Genomic DNA, 27,663 nt, shown 5'->3' on the forward strand with positions numbered 1-27,663 from the left:
TCTCTTTAAACTGGCATCTGATCTGACAGCCCAACGGGACTTTGATAGCGGCGAGGTTGGCACTCAGGGAAGTGATGATGTATGTTCACTTCATCTGACAAGTTGTTAGTTCTGTCTGGCATGCACACACATACAAATACATCCCCCTTTCTTCGCCTCTTCTACTAGTCTAGATAGCCTGTTGTTGCCTCTGATGTTATTATACAGTACGTCTCTCTCAGAACGGCGCACTTTTGTCAGAAACTTGCATTATTTAGCTGTGGAAGATTCAGGATTGTTGAGTCTAATTTATTAAAGTAATTTATTTATGTAATGCATTTAATTTTATTTTATAATGTAGCAATATAAAGTGTGTTTTTTGTGCGGGTGTGTGTGTACATTTACAAACTAGTAATATATAATTACACCTAACATTAAAAGTTTGTATACACACACGCACACACACACACACACACACACACACACACACACACACACACACACACACACACACACACACACACTCACACACACACACACACACACACACACACACACACACACACACACACACACACACACACACACACACACACACACACACACACACACACACACACACTATATATATATTTACAAACTTTTATGTTAGATGCAATTAATCAGGATTAATATTTTTGACGGCACTAATATATAATCATAACTAACAATTTATACACACACATTTTTATGTAAATAAAATACATTTTATACATAACACGTGCGCGCACACACACACACACACACACACACACACACACACACACACACACACACACACACTATATATATATATATATATATATATATATATTTACAATCTTTTATGTTAGATGCAATTCATTGTGATTAATCTTTTTGACACACTAATATATAATCATAACTAACATAATTTATACACACACATTTTAATGTAAGTAAAATACATTTTTATACATACACACACACATACACACTATATATATTTGCAAACTTGTATGTGAGATGCGATTTATCTTTTTGACGGCACTAATATATAATCATAACTAACATTATTTATACACACACATTTTCATGTAAATAAAATACATTTTATACTTAAAACATACACACACTATATATTTACAAACTTTTAGGTTAGATGCGATTAATTGATTTGACTAATGCATAATCACACCTAACATAAAAGTATATATTCAAATATTTAAATCAAGTATTCAAATTATATCAAAATAAGATATCACGATATGTAATATATTTAATGATATATCTCATCTGCCTTTTTTTTTTCAGGCTCCATTAGTAGTGAGTCATCACATGTTTCCTCCCCGGTGACCAATCACATTTCTCCGGTCAGTACGCCTAAGCGGGTTGCCATGGGTACCAATCTGGGCCCGCCCACAGGCACTCCGCCTGTGGTCACCATCGCCCCAACTAAAACAGTCAATGGATTTTGGAGGTCTGAAGGACGTCAGGTATGACACAATTGATTTTTTTGCAAAAAAATATGTCTATTAGCTCTATATATGCCAGTATATTCCTAAAAGTTGACAAAACAAACTGAAAAGCCCTTGAAAATTTCACACAGAACCCCGAAAATTATGCAGTTATAACATATATAAAAGTTTTGTTGGGATATGCAAAAAAAAAAGAGGTAGAGCTATGAAATTGTCCGACAAGTCCATTTTATTTCGACCAAAGCTGATGATTAAAAAAGCTGCCATACTTATTTAAATCTTCTGAGATGTTCAGTTGTCCAAAAATCTTAGAACTTAGGTTCTTTGTGCTTTATTCATGTTTTATATTCATTCCAATAAACTATTATCTGAAATGAGCATAAAAGAGCTGTAACTAGTCCAACAAGTGTGAGGTCACTCATTTGGTTGAGAAAATTAAAAGCGTATGTTTATGACGGCGTCTTTTCTTTCCCTTCTTTCCCTTTATCCTTGCCAATCAATACAAACAGAAAGATCTCTCCAGACCGCTGATATTATGTTTGTGTGGTCAGGAGGGCTTGACCGCAGGCTTCCGCTCTGCACAGGGATTGAGGTCCTGATGGGGTCGCAGGGTTTAAATTGGGCTGGATTAGTGCAAATGGGCTGATCTGTGGGTGTCCTGCATGTCCATTATTTGGGTGACTCTCAGGCGCAACCACAAGATCAGGCCAGAATTTGTGTGTGTGCGGATTCGGATGGATGGTTTGTTCAGCTCTCGTTCTGTGTGGCTTTGAGTTTATTTAGCACTGCAGTCAGGGGACATCAGGAGAGACAATAGGCACTTTCCCCTGATCAAACTACCCTCTCTCTGTTTACACAAAGAGTCTTCTGTAGCTCTGCCCAGAGAGAGAGAGAGAGAGAGAGAGAGAGAGAGAGAGAGAGAGAGAGAGAGAGAGAGAGAGAGAGAGAGAGAGAGAGAGAGAGAGAGAGAGAGGGAGAGAGAGGGAGAGAGAGGGAGAGAGAGGGAGAGAGAGAGAGAGGGAGAGAGACAGGATAGAGGGACCAAAGCTCTGGATTCTCAGTCAGCTTTAAGCCAGGCTGTCTCTCTTCTTTGTGCCTGTCTCGACCACACACACTTGCTGTTTCATCTATAGATTCTATATTTGGCACTATTTGAAATGTAATTGAGTTGCCTATAAAGTAAAAGTATGTTTATATATTTTTATGTTCACACAGCAGCCGAATACTTAAAAGGTAAAGTGACTCGAAGGCCAAGTATAGTAACCCATACTCAAAATGTGTCCTTTGCATTGTGTTGTCAAAAGAACCTGATTCTTATAGACATCTGATTGGCTGTTGTGTTCACATGCTCAACATGCACTATTTTACCCAATATTTTGGGATGCCTGCCTTTACATGCAAATTAACTATATAATGACATCTCATTTTGAATCTGTAGGCTTTAAAGGGTTAGTTCACCCAAACATAAAATTTATGTCATTAATGACTCACCCTAATGTCGTTCCACACCCCTAAGACCTCCGTTCATCTTCGGAACACGGTTTAAAGGTCCCGTTCTTCACGTGTTTTCAAAGCTTTGATTGTGTTTACAGTGTGCAATATAACATGAGTTCATGTTTTGCGTGTAAAAAACACAATTTACTTATCTGAACACCGCTGTTTCCTCTGTCCTAAAAACGGCCTGATGATTTCCTTGTTTGATGAAGTCCCTCCTTCAGAAGCACGTAACAAGTTCTGATTGGGCCAGCGCTTCCTGTGTTGTGATTGGACAGCAGCTTAGCGCACTTTGCCCGGAAAGGTCCCGCCTCTTACCATAACGGGGAGATGCAAGCGCTGAATGCGCGCTCTTCTCCACGTGGGAGAGCAACAAGACCACGCCCCCTATTTTGCGTGTTCTTGTGGGCGGAGGGTTAGTCAACAAACGGTTCTAGTGACGTCATTACATCCCTGCACTTCCTGCTGGAGTCCAAACCGGCCGTTCGCTGTAGGCTTTGAAAGGGAACTTCTGTTAAATAAAATATCTCGCTTGGCATTGAACTTTGAGCTTTGAAATTTTACAGGTATTATTTATGCTCTAACAGCAACATTACACACTAACTAAAGTTTGAAAGATGGAATCGCGACCTTTAAGATATTTTATATTTATGCAGAGAGCTTTTCTGCTCCTTTAATGAAAGTGTATGCACACTATACTGTCCATGTCCAGAAAGGGAATAAAAACATCATCAAAGTAGTCCATATGTGACCTCCAGTAGAAGGCGATGTGATGTTGCAGGTAGAGGTAAAGTGATTATCTGGCAATGTCTGCAGGTCTGTTTAGACACAACAGAACTGTATGTAAACTCTAATCCCATCACAAGATGCACATTTGTTCTTTTCTTATTGTTGTCATTATTTTAATTTCTTTGAATTCAAGAGGTTGAATTCACTCACTCCCTTCTTCACTCACTCCCTTCTTCACTCACTCACTCACTCACTCACTCACTACGCACTCACTACGCACTCACCCACTCACTCACTCACTACACACTCACTCACACTCACTCACTCACACTCACTCACTCACTACGCACTCACTCACACTCACTCACTCACTCCCTTCTTAACTCACTCCCTTCTTGACTCACTCACTCACTCACTCACTCACTCACTCACTCACTCACTCACACACTACTCACTCACTCACTCACTCACTCACTACGCACTCACTACGCACTCACCCACTCACTCACTCACTACGCACTCACTCACTACGCACTCACTCACACTCACTCACTCCCTTACTCACTACTCACTCACTCACACTCACTCACTCACACTCACTCACTCACTCACTCACTCACTCACTCACTCACTCACTCACTCACTCACTCACTCACTCTCACTCACACTCACTCACTCCCTTACTTACTGACTCACTCACTTACTATGCACTCACTCACTCACTCACTCACTTACTCACTCACTTACTATGCACTCACTCACTCCCTTATTCACCCACTCACTCACTACGCACTAACTCACTCCCTTATTCACTCACTCACTCACTACGCACTAACTCACTCCCTTATTCACTCACTCACTCACTTCGCACTAACTCACTCTCTTATTCACTCACTCACTCACTACGCACTAACTCACTGCCTTATTCACTCAATCACTCACTTCGCACTAACTCACTCCCTTATTAAATCACTCACTACGCACTCACTCACTCCCTTATTCACTCAATCACTCACTTCGCACTAACTCACTCCCTTATTCACTCAATCACTCACTTCGCACTAACTTACTCCCTTATTCACTCACTCACTCACTCACTCACTCACTCACTCACTCACTCACTCACTTACTATGCACTCACTCACTCCCTTATTCACCCACTCACTCACTACCCACTCACTCCCTTATTCACCCACTCACTCACTTCGCACTCACTCCCTTATTCACTCACTCACTCACTACGCACTAACTCACTCCCTTATTCACTCACTCACTCACTCACTTCGCACTAACTCACTCTCTTATTCACTCACTCATACTCACTCACTCACTCACTCACTCACTCACTCACTCACTTACTATGCACTCACTCACTTACTCACTCACTTACTATGCACTCACTCACTCCCTTATTCACCCACTCACTCACTACCCACTCACTCCCTTATTCACCCACTCACTCACTTCGCACTCACTCCCTTATTCACTCACTCACTCACTACGCACTAACTCACTCCCTTATTCACTCACTCACTCACTCACTTCGCACTAACTCACTCTCTTATTCACTCACTCATACTCACTCACTCACTCACTCACTCACTCACTCACTCACTCACTTACTATGCACTCACTCACTTACTCACTCACTTACTATGCACTCACTCACTCCCTTATTCACCCACTCACTCACTACCCACTCACTCCCTTATTCACCCACTCACTCACTTCGCACTCACTCCCTTATTCACTCACTCACTCACTACGCACTAACTCACTCCCTTATTCACTCATTCACTCACTCACTTCGCACTAACTCACTCTCTTATTCAATCACTCACTCACTACGCACTAACTCACTGCCTTATTCACTCAATCACTCACTTCGCACTAGACATGTGCCGATTTTCGATAATGCGATTTATCATGATAATGAATATGCACAATATTGTTATCGTGGGCACTTTAAAATATCGTAAATAATAATTTATTAACAATTTATAATTTTTTTATAATGCACTCAAGAATACTTTGCCCATCAACCGTATAAATGCTCAACACCGCTGTATTCTGCATCGAAAGGGACACGCGCTCAGATATAAACAAGCCCAACGTGCTTTTGCACATGACTGAACCAGACGCGCTGCTGAAGTGCCGCTCAGTGACAGCAGAGGGCGCTGATGAACTGCAGAATGCTGCAGTTACCCCGGAAACCAGCAAACAAACAAAAAACGCGTGTAGTTTTTGTAATCTCAATGTTGTTCATCACAGCACCAAATACTTAATACTTAAAGACTTAATAGGCTATTTATTTTCAAACTTAAACATTTTTATGTTTTAATCTGGACTACAACATGCCCTAATAATTAGAACTGTTCTGATTATTTGTTGTTGTTCAGTAAAACTTTGAGACATAAGACTTCATTAGTTAACATGTTAATTCATTATTACCAAACTGACAATGAAAAATACTTTTAAAGAATTAATCATTCTATGTTAATTTCTTAGTTACTGTTTAATAACATTACAATCAAAATCAAAATAACTTTTTTAATGGACCTAAGATAAAACTAACAATGATCAGTATTTCTTAACTAACATTAACAAAAACATTATACTTTCTGTACCAAATGTAGCTATTGCTCAATCTTAGTTAATGCATTAAATAAGGAGACATTATTGTAATGTGTAAGCCTACCTGTTGTTCTTTATAGCCTAATTCTTTTGCAATTTAATCTGTTTGAAAATTGTACTTTTACAGCTCTGAAAAATATCAAGAGACCACATAACATTGATTTCTCAATGAGGGGTCTCTTAATTTTTTTCCGGAGCTGTATATATTTTTGGTGCATTATTGTATTTAATACATAAAATAGTTCTTAAAGCTGTTATGCTATGGCAACACTTTTTTTTAGCAACTTATTTCAATATTGTGATAATATCGTATATCGTGATAAAACTTCATCAATTAATCGCAACATGAAAAATTGATATCGGCACATGCCTACTTCGCACTAACTCACTCCCTTATTAACTCACTCACTAAGCACTCACTCACTCCCTTATTCACTCAATCACTCACTTCGCACTCACTCACTTATTCACTCAATCACTCACTTCGCACTCACTCACTCCCTTATTCACTCACTCACTCACTCACTCACTCAGTCACTCACTTCGCATTAACTCACTCCCTTATTCACTCCCTCATTCACTCACTCACTCACTTCGCACTAACTCACTCCCTTATTCACTCAATCACTCACTTCGCACTAACTCACTCCCTTATTAACTCACTTACTCACTCCCTTATTCACTCAATCACTCACTTCGCACTCACTCACTCCCTTATTCACTCACTCACTCACTCCCTTATTAACTCACTTACTCACTCCCTTATTCACTCAATCACTCACTTCGCACTCACTCACTCCCTTATTCACTCACTAACTCACTCCCTTATTAACTCACTTACTCACTCCCTTATTCACTCAATCACTCACTTCGCACTCACTCACTTATTCACTCACTCACTCCCTTATTCACTCACTCACTCCCTTATTCACTCACTCACTCACTCACTCACTCAATCACTCACTTCGCATTAACTCACTCCCTTATTCACTCCCTCATTCACTCACTCACTCACTTCGCACTAACTCACTCCCTTATTCACTCAATCACTCACTTCGCACTAACTCACTCCCTTATTAACTCACTTACTCACTCCCTTATTCACTCAATCACTCACTTCGCACTTACTCACTCCCTTATTCACTTACTCATTCACTCACTCACTTTGCACTAACTCACTCCCTTATTCACTCACTCACTTACTCATTCACTTCGCACTAATTCCCTCCCTTATTCACTCACTTACTCACTCACTCACTCACTCACTCACTCACTCACTCACTCACTCACTCACTCACTCACTCACTCACTCACTCACTCACTCACTCAATATTCTCATTCTTCTGTTCAGTGAGGGTGGAAATTTGTCATATACCTTTACATTATACAGCATAAACATATGCATAAAATAAAATAATTGAAATTACCTTATATAATACACACAGGTTTGTGTACAATGGTATTAATATATCTGCAAGAAAATTATGCCTTAACCATTAATGTTTTTTCCCCCTTTAGGCTGATGCAGCATTGAGAGTATCCGGCCAAGAGCGTTTGGCCCCAGATCGGCCTTTACCAGCCCAGGAGAAGACCTCCCTCTCTCTCCCTCCATACCTCGGTCCATCTCACCCTTTCAGCATGAACCCGAGTGCTCTCATTCAAGACCCTCGTCTTCAAACGCAGTGAGTACCTCACACATTCTCACACACCTGCACATCTTACTGCTTTCAGTCTTTTTTCTCATTTTCTGTTTTCTCTCTCTCAGCCTGTCCAGGCAGGTTCCTAATATGCTGCTGGCAGGGTCTCCACAGGAGGAGTATCTTCGCGATGGCTTTCGTCCGTACGCCTCCGCTGAAGAGTTGCGCATGCCTTTGCTCCCTCTAGGGCTCAGTCCAGGAACCGCAGCCGACACTCTCGCGTACTTTCACTCAGGATATTTGCACCACCCCTCACTTGCTTCATACAGGTGTGTGGTGTGGTTTTGGTGGTTCTTCTGAATCTATAGTACCTTCCTATATTAGCCCCGAAAAACCTTGCTGATCAAGTTTTTCATTAGTTCTTAGGGTTAGTTCACCCAAAAAGGAAAATTGTCACCATTTATTCATTCTCATGTCGTTCCAAACCCGTAAGATTTTGTTAATCTTCGAAACACAAATGACAATATTTTTTATGAAATCTGAGAGCTTTCTGTCCCTCCACTGAAACACTTCAAAATGTTCATAAAGAGATCATAAAATAAATCCACATAAATTAAAAGGAGTAATCCATGTCTTCTGAAGAATGTGTTGACTTTCAATGGAGGGACAAAAATCTCTCAGATTTCATTAAAAATATTGTCAATTGTGTTTTGAAGATGACGTCTCATGGGTTTGGAATTACATGAAGGTGAGTAATTTATGACAGAATTTAAATTTTGGGGAGAACTAACCCTTTAAGCTCAATTTTGATGCATATGTGTACCAAATATTCATACTATGCTAATGAGGAAATTTACGTTTTGTCCACTGTATGCATACCCATGCCAAATATAATTTTGCTTTAGCTGGGTCAGGGGCTTAAATGTCACCTCATATAGGCCCTTTTTTTGTCCAGAATCCAGTTTATGCTGATTTAATGACCAATATTACTCTAAATTCACACAAATAAATGTTTAAACAATGAAGTGCACCTCAAAAACATACAGTATTTGGCTGCTGACAGTTCGCTAAGCTCATTCCCAGAGTTAAAAATGTGTACATTGAGTGCAATATAAGTCACAGCACAATTATTACAGCACTGATAGATGATTTAAATGTTTGGTTACAAGCCCAGGTTTTTTTTTATTCATCTCCTCTCAGCACAAAGTTTATTTGAACCACCAGATTATAAAGAAATTGCATTACGTATTTATGTATATATATAGTATATATATACGTATATATATATATATATAGGTCCTTCTCAAAAAATTAGCATATGTGATAAAAGTTCATTATTTTCCATAATGTAATGACAAAAATTAAACTTTCATATATTTCAGATTCATTGCACACCAACTGAAATATTTCAGGTCTTTTATTGTTTTAATATTGATGATTTTGGCATACAGCTCATGAAAACCCAAAATTCTCAATCTCAAAAAATTAGCATATCATGAAAAGGTTCTCTAAACGAGCTATTAACCTAATCATCTGAATCAACTAATGAACTCTAAACTGCAAAAGATTCCTGAGGCTTTTAAAAACTCCCAGCCTGGTTCATTACTCAAAACCGCAATCATGGGTAAGACTGCCGACCCGACCCTGTCCAGAAGGCCTTCATTGACACCCTCAAGCGAGAGGGTAAGACACAGAAAGAAATTTCTGAACGAATAGGCTGTTCCCAGAGTGCTGTATCAAGGCACCTCAGTGGGAAGTCTGTGGGAAGGAAAAAGTGTGGCAAAAAACGCTGCACAACGAGAAGAGGCGACCGGACCCTGAGGAAGATTGTGGAGAAGGACCGATTCCAGACCTTGGGGGACCTGTGGAAGCAGTGGACTGAGTCTGGAGTAGAAACATCCAGAGCCACCGTGCACAGGCGTGTGCAGGAAATGGGCTACAGGTGCTGCATTCCACAGGTCAAGCCACTGCAGCACTGGACTGTTGCTCAGTGGTCCAAAGTACTTTTTTCGGATGAAAGCAAATTTTGCATGTCATTCGGAAATCAAGGTGCCAGAGTCTGGAGGAAGACTGGGGAGAAGGAAATGCTGGTGATGTCAGTGATGGTCTGGGGTGCCATGTCAGCTGCTGTTGTTGGTCCACTGTGTTTTATCAAGGGCAGGCTCAATGCAGCTAGCTATCAGGAGATTTTGGAGCACTTCATGCTTCCATCTGCTGAAAAGCTTTATGGAGATGAAGATTTCGTTTTTTAGCACGACCTGGCACCTGCTCACAGTGCCAAAACCACTGGAAAATGGTTTACTGACCATGGTATTACTGTGCTCAATTGGCCTGCCAACTCTCCTGACCTGAACCCCATAGAGAATCTGTGGGATATTGTGAAGAGAAAGTTGAGAGACGCAAGACCCAACACTCTGGATGAGCTTAAGGCCGCTATCGAAGCATCCTGGGCCTCCATAACACCTCAGGAGTAGAGGTTAGATCGGGCTCAAAAAATCAAGCCCGACCCTACCCGAGCCCGTGAACGTTGTGTCCGAGCCCGGCCCGGCCCGACACATTAACTGTAATTATGAGCCCAAGCCCGATTTAAACCCGACCATTGTTCAATGCGTGGGCGTTTTGACGAGAACGAGCCTGTAATGAGCAAAGCGCAGCGAAGCGGACTGGTGAGGCTCATGATAAAACTACATTTAGTTTTCAGTTTTCTCCACAGCGACTGTACAGCGGAATAACATTTTGTTGCAATATTTTCATGTTTAACACTTTGAAGCTGCTTTGAAACAATCGTCATTGTAAAAGCGCTATAGGCTATAAATAAAGTTGACTTGACTCCGCTCAATAATCCGCAGGCGCGCGCTCATGATCCGCTCACCGGTAAACTGATGTTTGCTCAAATCCAGCTCAGACATTTATCTGTAGCTTACTTTGTTGTAGCCATTAAACAATGTGTTTTTTCCTTCATATTTATGTTTAAATATTATAATATTATTTTTACATTTCATCTGATTATGATGAGTGAAAAGATGTGAGTGGGTCAGAATCAGAAATGATTTTGGTGGTTATATTTAGTTTAATATTAAGTTTTGTTTTGTAGAAAGCATTTATTTTGTTTTGTTTAAATTGTATCTTAATTTTAAAAAAGGTTTCTTAGGCCAATTGCCGGGATTTAATAAATAAAAAGCAAATAGCAGACTATCGTGAGGTGAAGTCGTGGGAGTGATTGCTTTCATTGCAGTGGAGTGCGCGTCTCATAAATAAACCGAAACTCAGCAGGCTTCTCGCCTCACAGACATGAGAAAAATGCGTATAGAAAGCTTGAAATGTCCACTTTTAAACGAAACGATTCGAAGATATTTAATTAAGCAAAGTGCAGTGTTCACGCGAGCAGCTCTTGACACAGAGCGTTTCTGTTTATAATGCTGCGCTCCATCACTGCTCGAGCTGTGAGTTTAACACGCGTTTTTACACTAATCCTGACTTGTGCAACTTTGTAGCTTACACATTTGTTTCTTAGTTGTTGTATTAGTTCTTACTTTGCTAAATATAGGCTACATATAATTTCTGATTATAGCATAGCTTTCTGCCCACTCAATTAGACTAGTAAAGTAGGCTAATGATTAAAAAAACAAACGCTTGATCACGGGCCCGGCCCTACCCGACCCGAGGATAGTGCAGGGAAATCTCAGCCCGACCCGGCCCGTGGGTCGGTTCGGGTCAGGTTCGGGCTCGGGCTCGGGCAGAGAATCTAAACTCTACTCAGCAGTGCCACAGGCTGATCGCCTCCATGCCACGCCGCATTGAAGCAGTCATTTCTGCAAAAGGATTCCAGACCAAGTTTTGAGTGCATAACTGAACATAATTATTTGAAGGTTGACTTTTTTTGTATTAAAAACACTTTTCTTTTATTGGTCGGATGAAATATGCTAATTTTTTTAGATTTTTGAGATTTTAAAATGCTGGGTTTTCATGAGCTGTATGCCAAAATCATCAGTATTAAAACAATAAAAGACCTGAAATATTTCAGTTGGTGTGCAATGAATCTAAAATATATGAAAGTTAAATTTTTATCATAACATTATGGAAAATAATGAACTTTTATCACATATCCTAATAAAGGACCTGGATATATATTGGATATATATATATATATATATATATATATATATATATATATATATATATATATATATATATATATATATATATATATATATATATATATATATATATATATATATATATATTACTATTTGTAAAGTTTTTGAAAGAAGGTTCTTCCACTCATCAAGCCTGCATTTATTTGATCAAAATACAGATTTTTTTTATATTGTGATATATTACAATTTAAAATAATTGGTTTTCAGTTTATTATACTTTAAATGATCATTTATTTCTGTGATCAAAGCTGAATTTTCAGGATCATTCCTCCAGTCTTCAGTGTCACATGATCCTTCAGAAATCGTTGTAATGATGATGATTCATTTTCAAAGTTGGAAAAAGTTCTGCTGCTTAAAGCCGCACTTGGCTACTTTTGCTCTCGGGGTCCCCCTACAGTTTGGAAAAAATAATGTCCTCAACTACTGTCGTAAGATCTGTCATCCTACATCAGGGGATGCCATCGCACGTGCATTTGTTGACATGACAATCCTGATAGCCCTGAACTAGTGATGCGCGGATCGTCTCATAACCCGCGGTCCCCGTATGTCTCCGTAGAGAAGTAGCTCCGGCTGCAATGCTCTTCCTCAAGACGCATGCAGTTCTGTTTATTAACCGCTAGAGTGCAAACAGTTACGTATATGTTAACCTATTAAGTAGCTGATTATAGTGTTCCTTTAAATCTCTAAAGCATAAATAGACATTGATATGTAAAAGTTGGCAGTCATATGTTAATGTTTAATTTTGCAGTTTCGTTTCCATATTTGAACTGGATGGATTGGTCTTTGTTTGTTAGTCTGGATAGAGCAAGGCATATCCTGTTCTCACACATTCCACAGGGACACATTCTCGGTTTGATCCTCTTTTGTCATCTCTCTCTCATTCTGTATAAATAACCCCCTCAGCATGTCTCTTTGCGGGACTGAGCGGAGGTGAGACAGCAGTGACAGAAATAGGCAGTGATGTTCATGTCGGAGGGCCAGAGAGCAGAGGTTAATGAACAAGCCAGTTATTTCTAGAGGCACTAATTAGCTGCTGTCTCTGTCTCTGCTTCCTGTGGCTGATCAGGATGGAGGATTACTACAATCTGTCCGCCTTGCGCTCGCATTACTACCCGCTTCCAGAGGGGGGAGCTCTGCCGGCCCTCCACCCATCTGCTGTTCATCTGCCCATGCCGGGCGTCTTTTACCCTCCTGACATCACACACCAGTCTCTGTCAGCGCTGCACTCTGAGAGGTACACACACACACACACACACACACTACACTACACTACACTACACATAAAATGGATGTTCAAGATGGAATTAATAATTAAAATGGTTGCATGGCAAGCACTGAATTGAAATGTCATATGATTTGTTCAGTCATTTGTCATTTTCTCCAGACTTCATTCAGACTTTGTTTTGTGAATACTTTTTAGTTTATATTAATTTAATTAAATTCTATTACATTTTATTTATGTATTTATGCATTTGTTTATAATATTTTATAAAATACTTATATATTACATAAATATATCTTGAATAACATTTAAACTTAAATATTACATAGATAACATTGAATAACATTTTAATATTAAATCATTTAATATACATTTTATTTTATTATACTATTTTGTTAGATATGAATTATATGTTGTCATTGTAAATAGATTAATTATATTAAATTAACTACATATAATTATTAAATATTCATTTTAATATATTCATGTGATGATTAAACATTTCCCATCCTCTCAGTGAATCTAATTGGCTGTTTTAGATATGGCACCTTTTATTAAATATAATAAATATAATATATTTATTCTGTATTCATACCAGTTTTATTTATTTATTAATTTTGATTAATTTTGATAATTATATATAATTATGCAGATGAATTAAATTTGATTATATATAATGTTTTAGATGGAATTAATAATTATACTGGTTGCAAGGTGAGTAAGGCATTGAAATATAATTTATTATATTAAATAAATAAAATATAATTCTTTATCATTTCTTCTGTTATTCGCTGTCTTCACATTCAAACTTTTTGTAGATCATTTTATTGCCTTGAATTTTTATTATGAATTTTTATTATGAATTTTTATTCTTTTACATTTTTATTTATTTTTATGTAATATTAAAAACATTTTAATATTACATTTTACATAATAATATTTTACCTAAATGTATACATTTATAGAAAATAATAATAAAATACTTTAAAGCAGCACTTGGTAACTTTTGCTCTCGGGGTCCCCCTAAAGTTGGGAAAAAATAATGTCCTCAACTACTGTCGTAAGATCTGTCATCCTACATCAGGGGATGCCATCGCGCGTGCATTTGTTGACATGACAACCCTGATAGCCCTGAACTAGTGATGCGCGGGCCGTCTCATAACCCGCGGTCCCCGTATGTCTATTTAATGGTCGCGGGTGCGTGGCGGATTGCTTTCCTGCAACAAAACCTTTTCTTTCTTATTTGTCTCTGCTGCTTCGGACATGACTATATTATCCGCCGAAAAAAGTTGGGCTCGCACGTCCGAATTTAAGGAAGTGTGGGTGTTGGTGGAAGTGACGTATATGCCGTAAAGCAGTCGAATTTTGTTCTCGGGTTACTACCCGAAACCCGAAGTTTAAAAGTACGATTAAAAACGATACAGACCCCATCAGGCTATGGCAGACGTGTCATTCAACCTATTGTAAGTCGATGTATCATCACAAGAGTCTTGAAAATATATTATGAAGGTTGAAAAGTTACCTAGTGCTGCTTTAATATAGTTTATTGTAATTACTGATAGCAATTCTTACTGTAGTAATATTTTTTAAATCAGTAGTTTTCAACTTTTCTGAAAAGTGCATTAGCGCGTTATGAAGCTAGACTTTTAACTTGGAAATTCATTTTTACAAACAGTAACTTTTATTTTTAACAAACATGGATGAACATGCAATGTACAAGTGAATCAAATGTTCTATATTGGTATGATTATGAAACATTTGCAATAATCTGCTGGTGGCAAGCATTCATTTTTCAAATGTTCCTTCATTCATCGTCTAGCCTGTTGAAAACCAGCCTAAGCTAGTTTACCGGTCTTAGCTGGTCTCTCAGCCGGCTCACACTGCCTCAGAGAACCTTTGGACACTTTTCAGCTTCTCAGGGTAAAGAGACCAGCGGAAAACACACTTGCCAAGGAGAAACCAGCGTGAACTAGATAAGACCGGCAAACCTTCTTAGACTGGTTTTTCTTTGAAAGTTAAAGATATCATAAATCTGACACACGCCAGAAATGTTGATATCCGAAATCTAACTGACCACAATGATATCTCTGTGAAAATCTATATCTATTTTTCCATCTATATTGAATGTTGTTATATATCTGCTGTCTTTCTTTTCCCCTTATTATCTATATTTGAAACTTTTTTTAACCAACATTTTACTACAAACCTCATCACAATTTGGTTACTGCTTTGAAAGCGCACATATATGCAAATCTAGTGATATATACTGCATTATATATGCAAATCAGGTGAATGCACTCCTATTGGCAGTTGCCATGTCACAGAGGTGCTCATTTGCATACCGTTAAAGAGATAGTTCACCCAAAAAATGAAAATGACCCAATGATTTACTCACCCTCAAGCCATCCTAGGTGTACATTTCTACTTTCAGACGAACACAACTGGAGTTATATTAAAAGATGTCCTAGCTAATCCAAGCTTTATAATGGCAGTGAACGGGCACTACAAATTTGAAGTCCGAAAAAGTGCATCCATCCATTATAAAAGTGCTCCACACGGCTCCAGGGGTTAAAAAAGACCGTATGAAGCGAATCGATGGGTTTGTGTAAGAAAAATACCCATATTTACAATGTTATAAAGTAAAATATCTAGCTTCCGTTGGACTCCCTTCCGTACGGAATATATCCGTATATTCAAAAGCCTGGATTAGCCAGGACATTTTTAATATAACTCGGATCATGTTCGTCTGAAAGAAGAATGTCATATACACCTAGGATGGCTTGAGGGTGAGTAAATCATGGGATCATTTTCTTTTTTGGATGAACTATCCCCTTTAAACCGAATATTCCAGGTGTTTTTTGTGTAAATACGATCCTTCCGTCATCAACACAAGATATTCTCCCATGTATGTATCTCACGCACGTGTCACCTTGACACACACAAACACGCTCTCGCCATCTTCCCCGTAGTCTGAAGCACATCATCAACACTCTCCCGTGTTCCCGCGGCCTCTCGCTGGCTGTATTCTTCTTGTTCCTGTTGAGAGTGTTGCATCTCACACCATTTGCGCGCGCGCGTGTGTTTCGACCCTCCGCAGGCTGCAGATGGAAGAGGAACTTCGCCAGCAGGAGAGGGAACGCGAACGAGAGAAAGAGAGAGCGCGTGAAATCGAACGAGAGAGGCAGTGGGAACAGGAGGTGCGGAGGGAGAAGGACAGAGAGCGAGAGAAGGAGAGAGAGGTCGAGATTAAGAAAGAGAGAGGGAGAGAGATCCAGGCGGTCAAGGCCATGGAGAAACGCCACCTGAGCCACGAGCCGCCGGCGAACCAACACTTGATCTCTCACTCGCAGTCTCATCCGTATGCACACCGGCAGCCCATGAAGGAGAGAGCCAAGCTGGAGGAAAGACTCGCTGCTAACAGACTGGGTATGATAACCTGACCCAACAACACAATATTAACAAAAGAAGACACATTATGCCCTTTTACGAAGTCTTGGGCTCTACTAGAATAGGTTTTCATGCTTGAATGTTCATAAACACATTATTTTAGTAGTATCACTCTGTTTAGATCCTGTCTCTATGAAGCCCCGCCTTCTGAAAAGCACAATGCGCTCTGATTGGCCAGCTCCATCAGTGTGTTGTGATTGGTCATCCGCTTCGAGCGTGTTTAGGAAATGTCCCGCCTCTGATCATAACCACAAGTTTCAGCACTACTAGCTCAACCAGGCCCTGCCCCTTTATTTTGGATATGCTGGAATTATTTAAAGAGTTAGTTCACCCTAAGATTTCTTTCATTGACTTACATAGGAGGAAAAAATACTATGGAAGTCAATGGCTACCATCAGCTGCCATTCTTCAAAATCTTCTTTTGTGTTCAACAGAAGAAAGAAACCCGTAAAGATTTGGAACAACTGTAAATGAAGACAATTTTCAGTTTTGCGTGTACTGTCCCTTTAAATGTGGAATATTGCTGACATTTTTCGCGCAAACGGCAGCTTTACCCACTAAAGAAAGCTGAAGACTTAAAGGGAAAAAGGTCCTATTTAAAGCGACGTTCACCCAAAAAGTAAAATTTTAACATCATTTCATGTCTTTCTTCTTCTGTAAAACACTAATTAGAATATTTTGAAGAATATTTCGGCTGTTTTTGTCAATGAAAGTCAATGGGGTCCAATATTTTCATGCTCCAAAACGGACATAAAAGTAGTTCATATATGACCTGTGTACTATATTCCAAGTCAAATGAATTTATTTTTATGAGAACAGATTCAAATGTTAGCCATTCAAATGAAGAAGAACAAAGTGAGTAAATAATTATTTTTTATAAAATTATTTTAATTAAAAAAAAGATTTTACCATCTGTACTTTTATTCCTATATCCTCCAATGAGGATGTAAATGTAATTGTGCAATTACATTATAATAATACCAAAGCCTAGAAATGTTTTAAATATTATTATTAGATATTAATATTAGGGCTGTCAAATCGATTAATCACAACCAAAATAAAAGTTTCTGTTTACATAATATATGTGTGTACTGTGTGTGTGTGTATATATATATATATATATATATATATATATATATATATATATATATATATATATATATATATATATATTTAAAATATCAATATAATTCTTTCCTTAAATATATACAGTACATACATGAGTGTGTATTTATATATACATAATTCTAGATAGTCCACACATGTTATGTAAACACAAACTTTTATTTTGGATGTGATTAATCAATTTGAGAGTGCACAAATAATATTCAAATTATAGTATAATGGAAAATGTACAATACCGTTCCAAATATGTGGTCCCTAATATTTTTGAATGTTTTGAAGTCTCTTTTGCTCACAAAGGCTGCATTCAAAAATCAAAATGAGTGAAAACAGTAATATTGTAAAATAGTATTTCTATTTAATATGACTCTTTTCTATTTTAATCAACTTTGTTATTTGTTCCTGTGATCAGAGCCGAATTTTCAGCAGCATTACTCCGGTCTTCAGTGTCACTTTATTTGATGTTTAAAGAACAGCGTTTATTTGAAACAGAAATCTTTTGCAACATATTTTCTGTCACATTTGATGAATTTATTACATCCTTGCAGAATAAAAGCCTCCAAACTGACCCCAGGCCTTTGAACGGTAGTGTATAGGCCGATGTATAATGTATTTTTTATGACATCATCCACATTATTTGCTTCTCAAATTAAGTTTCTTATTGTAATGCAGCTGGCTTCATGAATATTCAGAATTTAAATTATGATTGATAGTTCACTGTGAGAAATATTACCTGCCGAGACACCAGAGACTGAAATGGGCCTTTTTGCATTGCTCATAAGTTATCATGGGTAATCATAAATTAATATAGTCGGATGAATCTGGATACCTGTTTGGAGAAACCCAAAGGATGCCTTCAGTGCTTTTTGTCCTCTGCCAGCTGTTAAACATGGTGTGGCGGCAATCTCGTAGAAGTCAGAAGGTTTTATGGTTGCTCTCCATAATTGTATAATAGCAAATGAATGAGAGCATTGATGTGAATCCCATGATCCATGATGAAAACAACCTCACGCTCACAGATAAATCACTTAAAGTGGCTTGAGGATCCATTAAGATGGTCTCTTTCCAAAGCCTTTATCTCTCGAACACCTGGAGAACTTCTCTTCTGACTACAGATCAGAACTCAGTGTCTCAGCAGAGCTCAAGCATTTCAGGAGACTTTTCTTATTGTTCACCAAAACCAAAAATTATATTAAAAATTGTATTCGTTTAGTGAACTTTTCAGTTAATACTAATTCAGAATACTTTTCAGTTAAGAACTAATATTACTGAAATAAAAGTAAGTTAAAGCTAAATAGAAATATTAAAAAAAGAAACAAAAACTAATACAAATTACAAATGTTGAACATAAAATATATTTATCTTTATCTTTATTTTAAATTTTAGTATTAATAGGTAAATATAAATAAATACTTTTGAAATAAAAAAAAATAATAATAAACTAATATAAAAATGACAATTAGCCAACCTTTTTAATAAAATAAGTTGTTGCCAATAAAGCTGAAATAAATTAACTTAATGTACTAAAATTACTAAAACTGATTTTTTTTTATAGCTAAATATGAATATTAATAAAGAAACAAAAACTAATAAAATTACAAAAGTTAAAAACTTTAAAATAAGTTGTAAGTTGCCTTGGAAACTAACTGAAATAAATGAGCTTAAGTTAATGTACTTTATTTTAAATGTTACTTTATTTTAAAAAAAATGTAAAAAGCAAAATAAAAAAGCAACCCTTTAGCAAGCCTATTTAATTCATTTAGTTGTCATGTCAAGGCAACTAATAAGTTTTATTCTTTAAAAAAGTTGTCAACTTTTTTCTTTCTATTTAGCTTTAATTTATTTTTATTTCAGTTTTATAGTAATTTTAGTATTTTAATTTAAGCTTATTTATTTCAAAGGCAACCAACAACTTATTTTTAACAACTTATTGTTTATTTTAAAAAATGTTTATTTTTAGCTTTTATTTATTTATTTATTTTGTTTTTGTTTTAGTAAAGCTAAATATAAATATTTAAAAATTAACTAAAAAATGAAAATAATGTTGCCTTAACAACTAACTGATTTAAATAGCTTGTAAAAGTACTCAAATTCATTTATTTTTATTTCAGTTCTAATTTTTATTTAAAAAATATTTATCTTTAGCTTTAATTTTATTTATTTAAGTTTTATTGTTAGTAAAGCTAAATAGTAATATGTTAAAAATAAATAAATAAACACATGGAAATTAAAAATAAGTTTAAATACTAAAAGGACTTAAAAATATATATAAAATATATTATATATATATATATATATATATATATATATATATATATATATATATATATATATATATATATATATATATATATATATATATATATATAAATGTATTAAATGGAAATATTTTTTATGATTTTAAAATGTTGTTAAAATAAGTTATTAAATGCTAAGAACAGTTATTAAATTACTAACAACTTATTTTATTAAGCAACTTATTTTTCTTTTAAAATATTTATATTTATCTTTAATAAATAAGCTTAATTTTTAAACAAAAATGTATGTATTTTTAGTTATAGTAATTTTAGTACTTTAATTTAAGCTTATTTATTACAATGGCAACCAACTTTTTATTTATTATTTTTATTAAAAATATATATTTATTTTAGCTTTATTTTAATTTTAGTATACATAGCTAAATATAAATAAATATATTTTTTAAAAGAAACAAAAAAATTGAAGCTAAATAGAAATGTAATAAAAGAAAAACGAATAAAAAACCCAGCAAAATTACTAAAACTTCAAATGAAAACTGAAATATAAAATAAAAGCTAATAGTAATAGAAAATAAGATTGTTTGTGAAGATAAAATATGTTCCTCTATCACTATATCATGTAGATATTAATGAGATATTTACAGTTGGTCTACATCACATCTCTCAATTCAGACAAAACCAAAGAAGCGTCGCTGCTCATGCCACAGTCTGGTCCGTACTCGTCCTCCGGAGGTCCTTCCTCCATCTCCACCTCAGGCCTTGGCCTCCCTTCAAGCGTCCAGTTTGGGAAAAGCCACAGGCCCATGGTAACTCCCATGATGCTCCAGCGGCAGGAGGAGGACGACAGATGGCTTGCCAGACAGAGAGCAGCGCTGAAGGTGGAGAAAGCGGACCGACACGGCCAGGAGTTTCAACAGAGAGAACAAGAGAAGCAGCAGGATGCCGGTCGGACCGCAGAACCCACAGACCCACAGAGGGAGACGCACAGGTGGGACAAATATTTGTCATTGTCATCACAGATATATTATTCTAATTAAATGTACTGATTAAATGGAAGAATTTGACAACAGATGATGCATACATGGAGTCAGGGTTAGAAAATACTGCCCTCTTGTGGTGCATTCTAGAAATGCTTTCTGGTGTTTTAGGTACAGCGCACACCATAATGATGTGGGTGTCAGAGACTTACCTCAACCCTTGGGGGCGCCACCTCCTCTCATCACCCCCAAACCCCTTCCCCGGGACCTTCACCCCTCTCCCTCCACTCCCAGCAGTCTGTGGAACCCCGTCTCTCTCCTCTGCTCGCCCTCCGACCAGCATCTATCCCACATCCATCCTTTCTCAGGCCACACCAGACCGAAAGCTCCTGAAGATGAAGTCAGGCGGGGGAACAGCCATCCGGAGGCTGGGAAATACCTGGCGGATCTGGAGAAATCCACCCGGAGCTTCCTGAGCCAGCAGAGGGCCGCCTTCTCCCAGTCTGGAGCGGTGGACAGCAGGCAGGCTCCGGCTCCGGCTCCGGCTCTGGAGAGGACAGACCCCATGATGGTGTACGATCAGGCCCTGCAGCAGCACAGGAGACTCGTCAGCAAACTAGACCTGGAGGAGAAGAAACGCAGAGAAGCCAGAGAGAAAGGTGTGAAGCTATCTATCTATCTATCTATCTATCTATCTATCTATCTATCTATCTATCTATCTATCTATCTATCTATCTATCTATCTATCTATCTATCTATCTATCTATCTATCTATCTATCTATCTATTAGTGTTGTAGTCAAGACCACCTAAACCGAGACCAAGACAAGACCAAGACTTTGAAGGGCCGAGACCGAGTCAAGACCAAGACCAAGACAGGCCGAGACCGAGTCAAGACCGAGACCAATGCATGTCCCCACACTTATGATAAAATGTGGAATATGCTTATGATTGGCACTTCTCTCTTATGTGTGGGTGTGTAAGTGTACCATGAGAGAAGTTTTGATCAAATAATCAAAAGGCATTGCAGCTTTGTGGGAATTAATCTTTTTCTTCTATAAGCAAATAACACTTAACTTTTCGTCAATGGAAGGCACTGAAGACGACGTGTTCATATTGTTTACAGTCTATGGTGGACACAAACACCAACCTGACACTGACAGAGTTTTGTGTTTTGTTTTGTGAAAAGTGCTCAATCCCATTTTAAAACTCAAAGTTCCCTAAGAATGCTAATCTGGATGAGGTATTAATCTCAGACACAGTCCATTATGTCTTAAATGAATGTGAATAACAGGAGGTGGAATATGTATCATACAGATATGCATTAGTATGCTGCTTAAGCAAATTATTTTATATATGTACATATTTTTCATTTACAAATTGAAAATGTTACTGTGCAGCTTTATTGTGCAACAACAAGGAAAAGAAACCCTGTACTTGCATTATTATGTATGATCTCTTATCTTGATGTTTCTTTTGTTCCAACAGGTTGAATTGTGTTGGTATATAATCATATCAATATTAGAAATAGCATTAACAGTTAACAAATAGCCACATTTTCTGCCATATACAATTTAATAAAATGATCAGCTAGCTAACAAACAACTTTGTTCTGTTTTCACCTCACTCCAGTCTAAACTAAATGATTTTAGACTATTTATTTTACTACACATTCAACATACATAAGCTAAAATACTGTGGATAGTTAAAACTAATAATTCTTACTCTCCACTCTTGCTAAATTGGGTAAGCACACTTGCGTTCTCATTTCTGAGGTGTTCTGAGTAAATGATTAAACTGATTCGTTCAGTTCATTGTTGAACAGATCAGTTCTTATTACCGTCGTTAAAATGATTCGGTTCAAATGAGTCATTTGGTCCGTTGTGTGTGAATCACGGCTGTCAGAACATCGCGGAAGGTTTGTCACACAGAAAACACTTCATAACTGGATAGAAATTGTTTCCTGTTTATTTAATGTATGATTTATGTCAGCTGTTTAGCTGGTCAAACGTTTTTTGAGCGCAATTCACACCGAGCGGTACTTCAAAACAGTTGTCCGAACGCGCAACGTTCAACATGGATTCGGTTTTCTTAACTTTTAATGTAGCTTAATATGTGACGTGTCAGAGAGAGCTTATCTGCTTATTTTGAAGACAGAGAGAGTGAGCGCAGGGTGGAGTTCTCTGCTCTTTATATGCCTTCAGCTGTGGTCTTGACCGGTCTTGAGACAAAATCCCGAGTCATCTTCGCCCGAGACCGAGACGAGACCGAGTAAAAATGCAGTCGATACCGAGACGAGACCAAGACCTTTAAAAAGTGGTCTCGAGACCGGTCTCGATCTCGAGTACTACAACACTACTATCTATCTATCTATCTATCTATCTATCTATCTATCTATCTATCTATCTATCTATCTATCTATCTATCTATCTAGTTTTCCTGCCATCCATCCATCCATCCATCCATCCATCCATCCATCCATCCATCCATATCTATCTATCTATCTATCTATCTATCTATCTATCTATCTATCTATCTATCTATCTATCTATCTATCTATCTATCTATCTATCCATCCATCCATCCATCCATTCATCCATCCATCCATCCATCCATCTATAAACTAATGTCAACCATCGACCAATGTTTCTTTATATAAATGTATATGCATGCAGTCAGGTTCTTCTTTCATCCATCCATATCATGTCTTTCACTTATGATCTTCTGCCTGTTTCAGGTCATTACTATGAATTGGATGACTCTTATGATGAGAGCGATGAGGAGGAAGTTCGAGCTCATCTGAGAAGAGTCGCTCAGCAGCCTCCTCTCAAACTAGATGCGTCTCCAGAGGTACAGCAGTGGTCCTCAAATGTCAGTGTCAACTTGATACAAAAATCATGAAAAGAGCAGCAAACACAACTAAATCAACAATTACAGTGGTCATAATGCAACCATACTGGGAACACCAACACAGAAACGCTAGTGTTTTATACTGCTAGCTGGTTAGTGCCGCGGACATCGCATCACGTCAATTAAATCTCTCACAGTAGCTGTTTCCATTCAAAGTTGCGAATTCTAACTTTAACTTGGAATATAGCATTTGCGAATAATGCAACATTTTCTTCACGTGTTGAAGAAGAATTTTTTTTTTGCATTTCAGAACGACCAAACTAAAATTTCAGACACTGTAACACATTCTGTAAATGTGTTTCCATAGTAGTTTATGCACGCAATCTTCATCGGATATAAAAATGCTTCCGAATTTTATAATTTATGCGCATTTTTGTTTGTTTGCATGATATCCCGAAATGCGCACACAAATGGGTGAATGGAAACGTAGCTAGTTACTGTCTGATGCTTTTCTCTCTGCAGAAGACCGAGTTTCTGGGTTTGTTTGGACTGTCCACTCTCTCTAAGCGAGATGAGCTTGTGGAGATGAAGAGGAGGAAGAGGAGGAGGATGCTGCAGGAGAGAAACCCTTCCCCCTCGGCGATGCAGAGTAAACGGAAGACTCCCTCTCCTCCCCAGCCTCCCCTCACCACACGCTTCACCCCAGAGGAGATGGACCGCACCGCTGAACTCGACGACAAGAAACACTTCCTCAGCATGTTCAGCCTGAACCACGTCAGTCTGGATGAAAGAAGAAGTACGTACATTACAAACACCAACACACCGAAGTTAGGACAAATACTGTCAAAAGCCCTATTCGGAGGGGATTAGTTTTACAAGGGTAGATGGAGTAATGTAATTCGACTACAAGACATCGCAGAACACAGAAACCACCTAGAACGCAGACTGCACTATTGGCACTATTACCTGAGGTCATTTTTTGGACGTTGTCCGTAATGATGACTGAGATGGAACAGTCAAACAGGACTAAAATCACTGAGAAGCTCTGGGAATAATTACTTTACCCAACCTCTTTATGTAAAACTAATCCCGTCCAAATAGGGCTAAAGTCACAATTATCTAATCATTTGTACATAAATATTAATAAATGCAAAAATTGAATGCAAATATTATTTTAATTAATTGTAATAATATACACTACCAAGGTCAGTAATTGTTTTCTTGGATTTTATTGAAATAAATTAATACTTTTATTTAGCAAGGATATGTTAAATTGATAATTTCTAGTAAAGATTTATATTGCTAGAAAAGATTTCTATCTTGAATAAATGCTGCTCTTTTTAACTTTTTATACATCAATAAATCTTGAAAAAAAGTGTAACAGGTTATGAAAACTATTTCCAACATTGATAAAAAATCATCATGAGAATTATGTGACCCTGAAGACTGGAGGAATGATGCGGAAAATTCAACTTTAATCACAGGAATTAATTGTATTTAAATTATATATATTATTTATAAATCATAATAATATTTCACAATATTACTGTTTTTTCTGTATTTTTGATCAAATAAATGTAGCCTATAACATAAAATACTTCTTTCAAAAACATTAAAATGATAATGTTTTCAAACTTTTGACTGGTAAAAAAACATAAGTTACACTGCTTTTTATTAATATCATACATATCTTTTTGCTTATACAATTTTATATTTACAAAATATAAGTGTGTGTGTGTGTGTGTGTGTATATATATATATATATATATATATATATATATATATATATATATATATGTGAAATCTCTTTCCAATTAATGTTTAGCAAATCACACACACACACACACACACACACACACACACACACACACACACACACACACACACACACACACACACACACACACACACACACACACACACACACACACACATATATATGATTTGCTACACATTAATTGGAAGGAGAAGATTTTTGACAAGAAAGATTATTTGTACTATTCAGATTCAGATTTTTAAAGGCTAAGTGCATCCAAAAACAGCGATGGTCTTAGTCATTTATTTTTTCTTCTCTTTTCTCCTCAGAGAATAAGAAGATTGAGGACTTGCTGGAAGCCATCAAACAGAAAACTGTTACTTTGGACACCCTCAGATACGCCTCAGATACACGCTTTTCTAGCCCATCTGCTTCAGTGTCTGGTAAGATCGACAGCAGATACAACATTAACCTAACTATCAAGTTTTGTAATTTTTTGGGGATTTCATGTTCTATGCTTTTCCCATCATACAGCTGTCTCACATCTCAATCAGTCAGTTCACCCTGAACTCCAAAACCACTCACCCGAAAACTCTCCGCCTCAAGACCCCCCACCGCTGGCTCCTCTCCAGGCTCAAGGCCAGCCCAAGATGACCTCCCCGAGCAGAAGAGCTCCAAGCCTGCAGGCCAGCGCCCGGCAGCTCCTCGCCCGCCCGAAGGACCAGCCTCCTGGGCTAAATGGAGTAAAACTTAAGGCCTGGGAGCGAAGAAACACTGAGGAGTTCGCACAGCACTTCCATCAGTCTGTGCTGCAGTCTACTCAAATATCCCAGCAGAAACAGAAAGGTGACAATGGCTACCCTATACTTATATTTGAGATAATGTATGTATGTACATACATATGGGCGGTATGTATGTATGGGTGGTATGTATGTATGGGCGGCAGTGGCTCAGTGGTTCATGTAGTTTGTCTACAAACCGAAAGGTTGGTGGTTCAATCCCCGGTTCCACCTGACCAAGTGTCGAAGTGTCCATGAGCAAGACACCTAACTGGCGCCTTACATGGCCGACACCGGCGTCGGTGTATGAATGAGTATATGTGAGGCAAAAATTTAAAGCACTTTGGATGGCCATAGGGTCTGTTAAAAGCGCTATATAAATGCAGTCCATTTACATATTAGATTGGTATAGATATTTTTTTTTAATCTAGATTAATCTAGATTATTAATCTAGGTTCAGTTTGTATCACGGTTTTAGGTCCACGGTTTCGGTACGGTTCGGTATTTGCTATGTTCAGGGAAAAAAGGACCACTGTCAAATAAAATTAAAGAAAATAAAAACAAATAACTTCAATACAAGCAGCAGCACAAATAAATACTATTGAGCAAAGATACTAATAAAATAAACAATGCTTTTCAGGTTTTTCAGGTGGGTCTAACATTAGTTTTTAGGTAGAGAAATTGAATAAAGTAATCAAATGTAAAATAATTGCATATTTCACTGTTTAAATTAAAGATTTATCCTTATTAACAAGCTATTAGCAGTGAGTGATGTCCTTATCTTTTGTTTGACATTAAACAGACAGCAGTAGCGGCTACTGCCCCTTTAAGACCTAATGCAAGGATATGCGTCGTCTTTCTCAACTGTATGAAGTTCACTTAAGGCATATTCAGACTATGTCTGCTTGGATACTTATCAAGATGGACATGTTGAGATACTTTTTGTGTGAGTTTGTCTGTTCAAGTGCAAGAGTTGAAAGATAACTCAATATTTGCGCGCTGTGAGACGTTTGCGCGCTTTGGGACGAGTCCACATAGACAGATCTTCTCTAAGTGCGCGCGAGTTCTCATTCGCGTCTTCTGGCTCTACACCCAGCTGAAGACGAAGGAATGACTGGTCATATTCAAAATACGGCACCACTCGCATG

The 27,663-nt window shown here is 37.5% G+C and overlaps 1 protein-coding gene across 3 annotated transcripts in view; it reads left to right on the forward strand.

Annotated features, from left to right (window-relative positions):
* gse1a (Gse1 coiled-coil protein a) overlaps positions 1-27,663 on the forward strand; it is a 76,893-nt gene that overhangs the window by 39,715 nt on the left and 9,515 nt on the right. For 2 of the 3 annotated variants that reach the window (XM_067435763.1, XM_067435764.1), the window contains exons 3-13: positions 1,291-1,472; positions 7,830-7,993; positions 8,077-8,277; positions 13,172-13,339; positions 16,425-16,753; positions 20,827-21,142; positions 21,303-21,790; positions 23,868-24,001; positions 24,503-24,776; positions 26,066-26,179; positions 26,271-26,582. In XM_067435763.1, the coding sequence (XP_067291864.1) occupies positions 1,291-1,472; positions 7,830-7,993; positions 8,077-8,277; positions 13,172-13,339; positions 16,425-16,753; positions 20,827-21,142; positions 21,303-21,790; positions 23,868-24,001; positions 24,503-24,776; positions 26,066-26,179; positions 26,271-26,582 (2,682 nt within the window). The remainder of the gene's footprint in view (positions 1-1,290; positions 1,473-7,829; positions 7,994-8,076; positions 8,278-13,171; positions 13,340-16,424; positions 16,754-20,826; positions 21,143-21,302; positions 21,791-23,867; positions 24,002-24,502; positions 24,777-26,065; positions 26,180-26,270; positions 26,583-27,663) is intronic. The other variant, XM_067435765.1, reaches the window with a different exon arrangement.

Source organism: Pseudorasbora parva, chromosome 25, assembly GCF_024679245.1.
Source record: "Pseudorasbora parva isolate DD20220531a chromosome 25, ASM2467924v1, whole genome shotgun sequence".
In the NCBI taxonomy this organism is placed as follows: domain Eukaryota; kingdom Metazoa; phylum Chordata; class Actinopteri; order Cypriniformes; family Gobionidae; genus Pseudorasbora; species Pseudorasbora parva.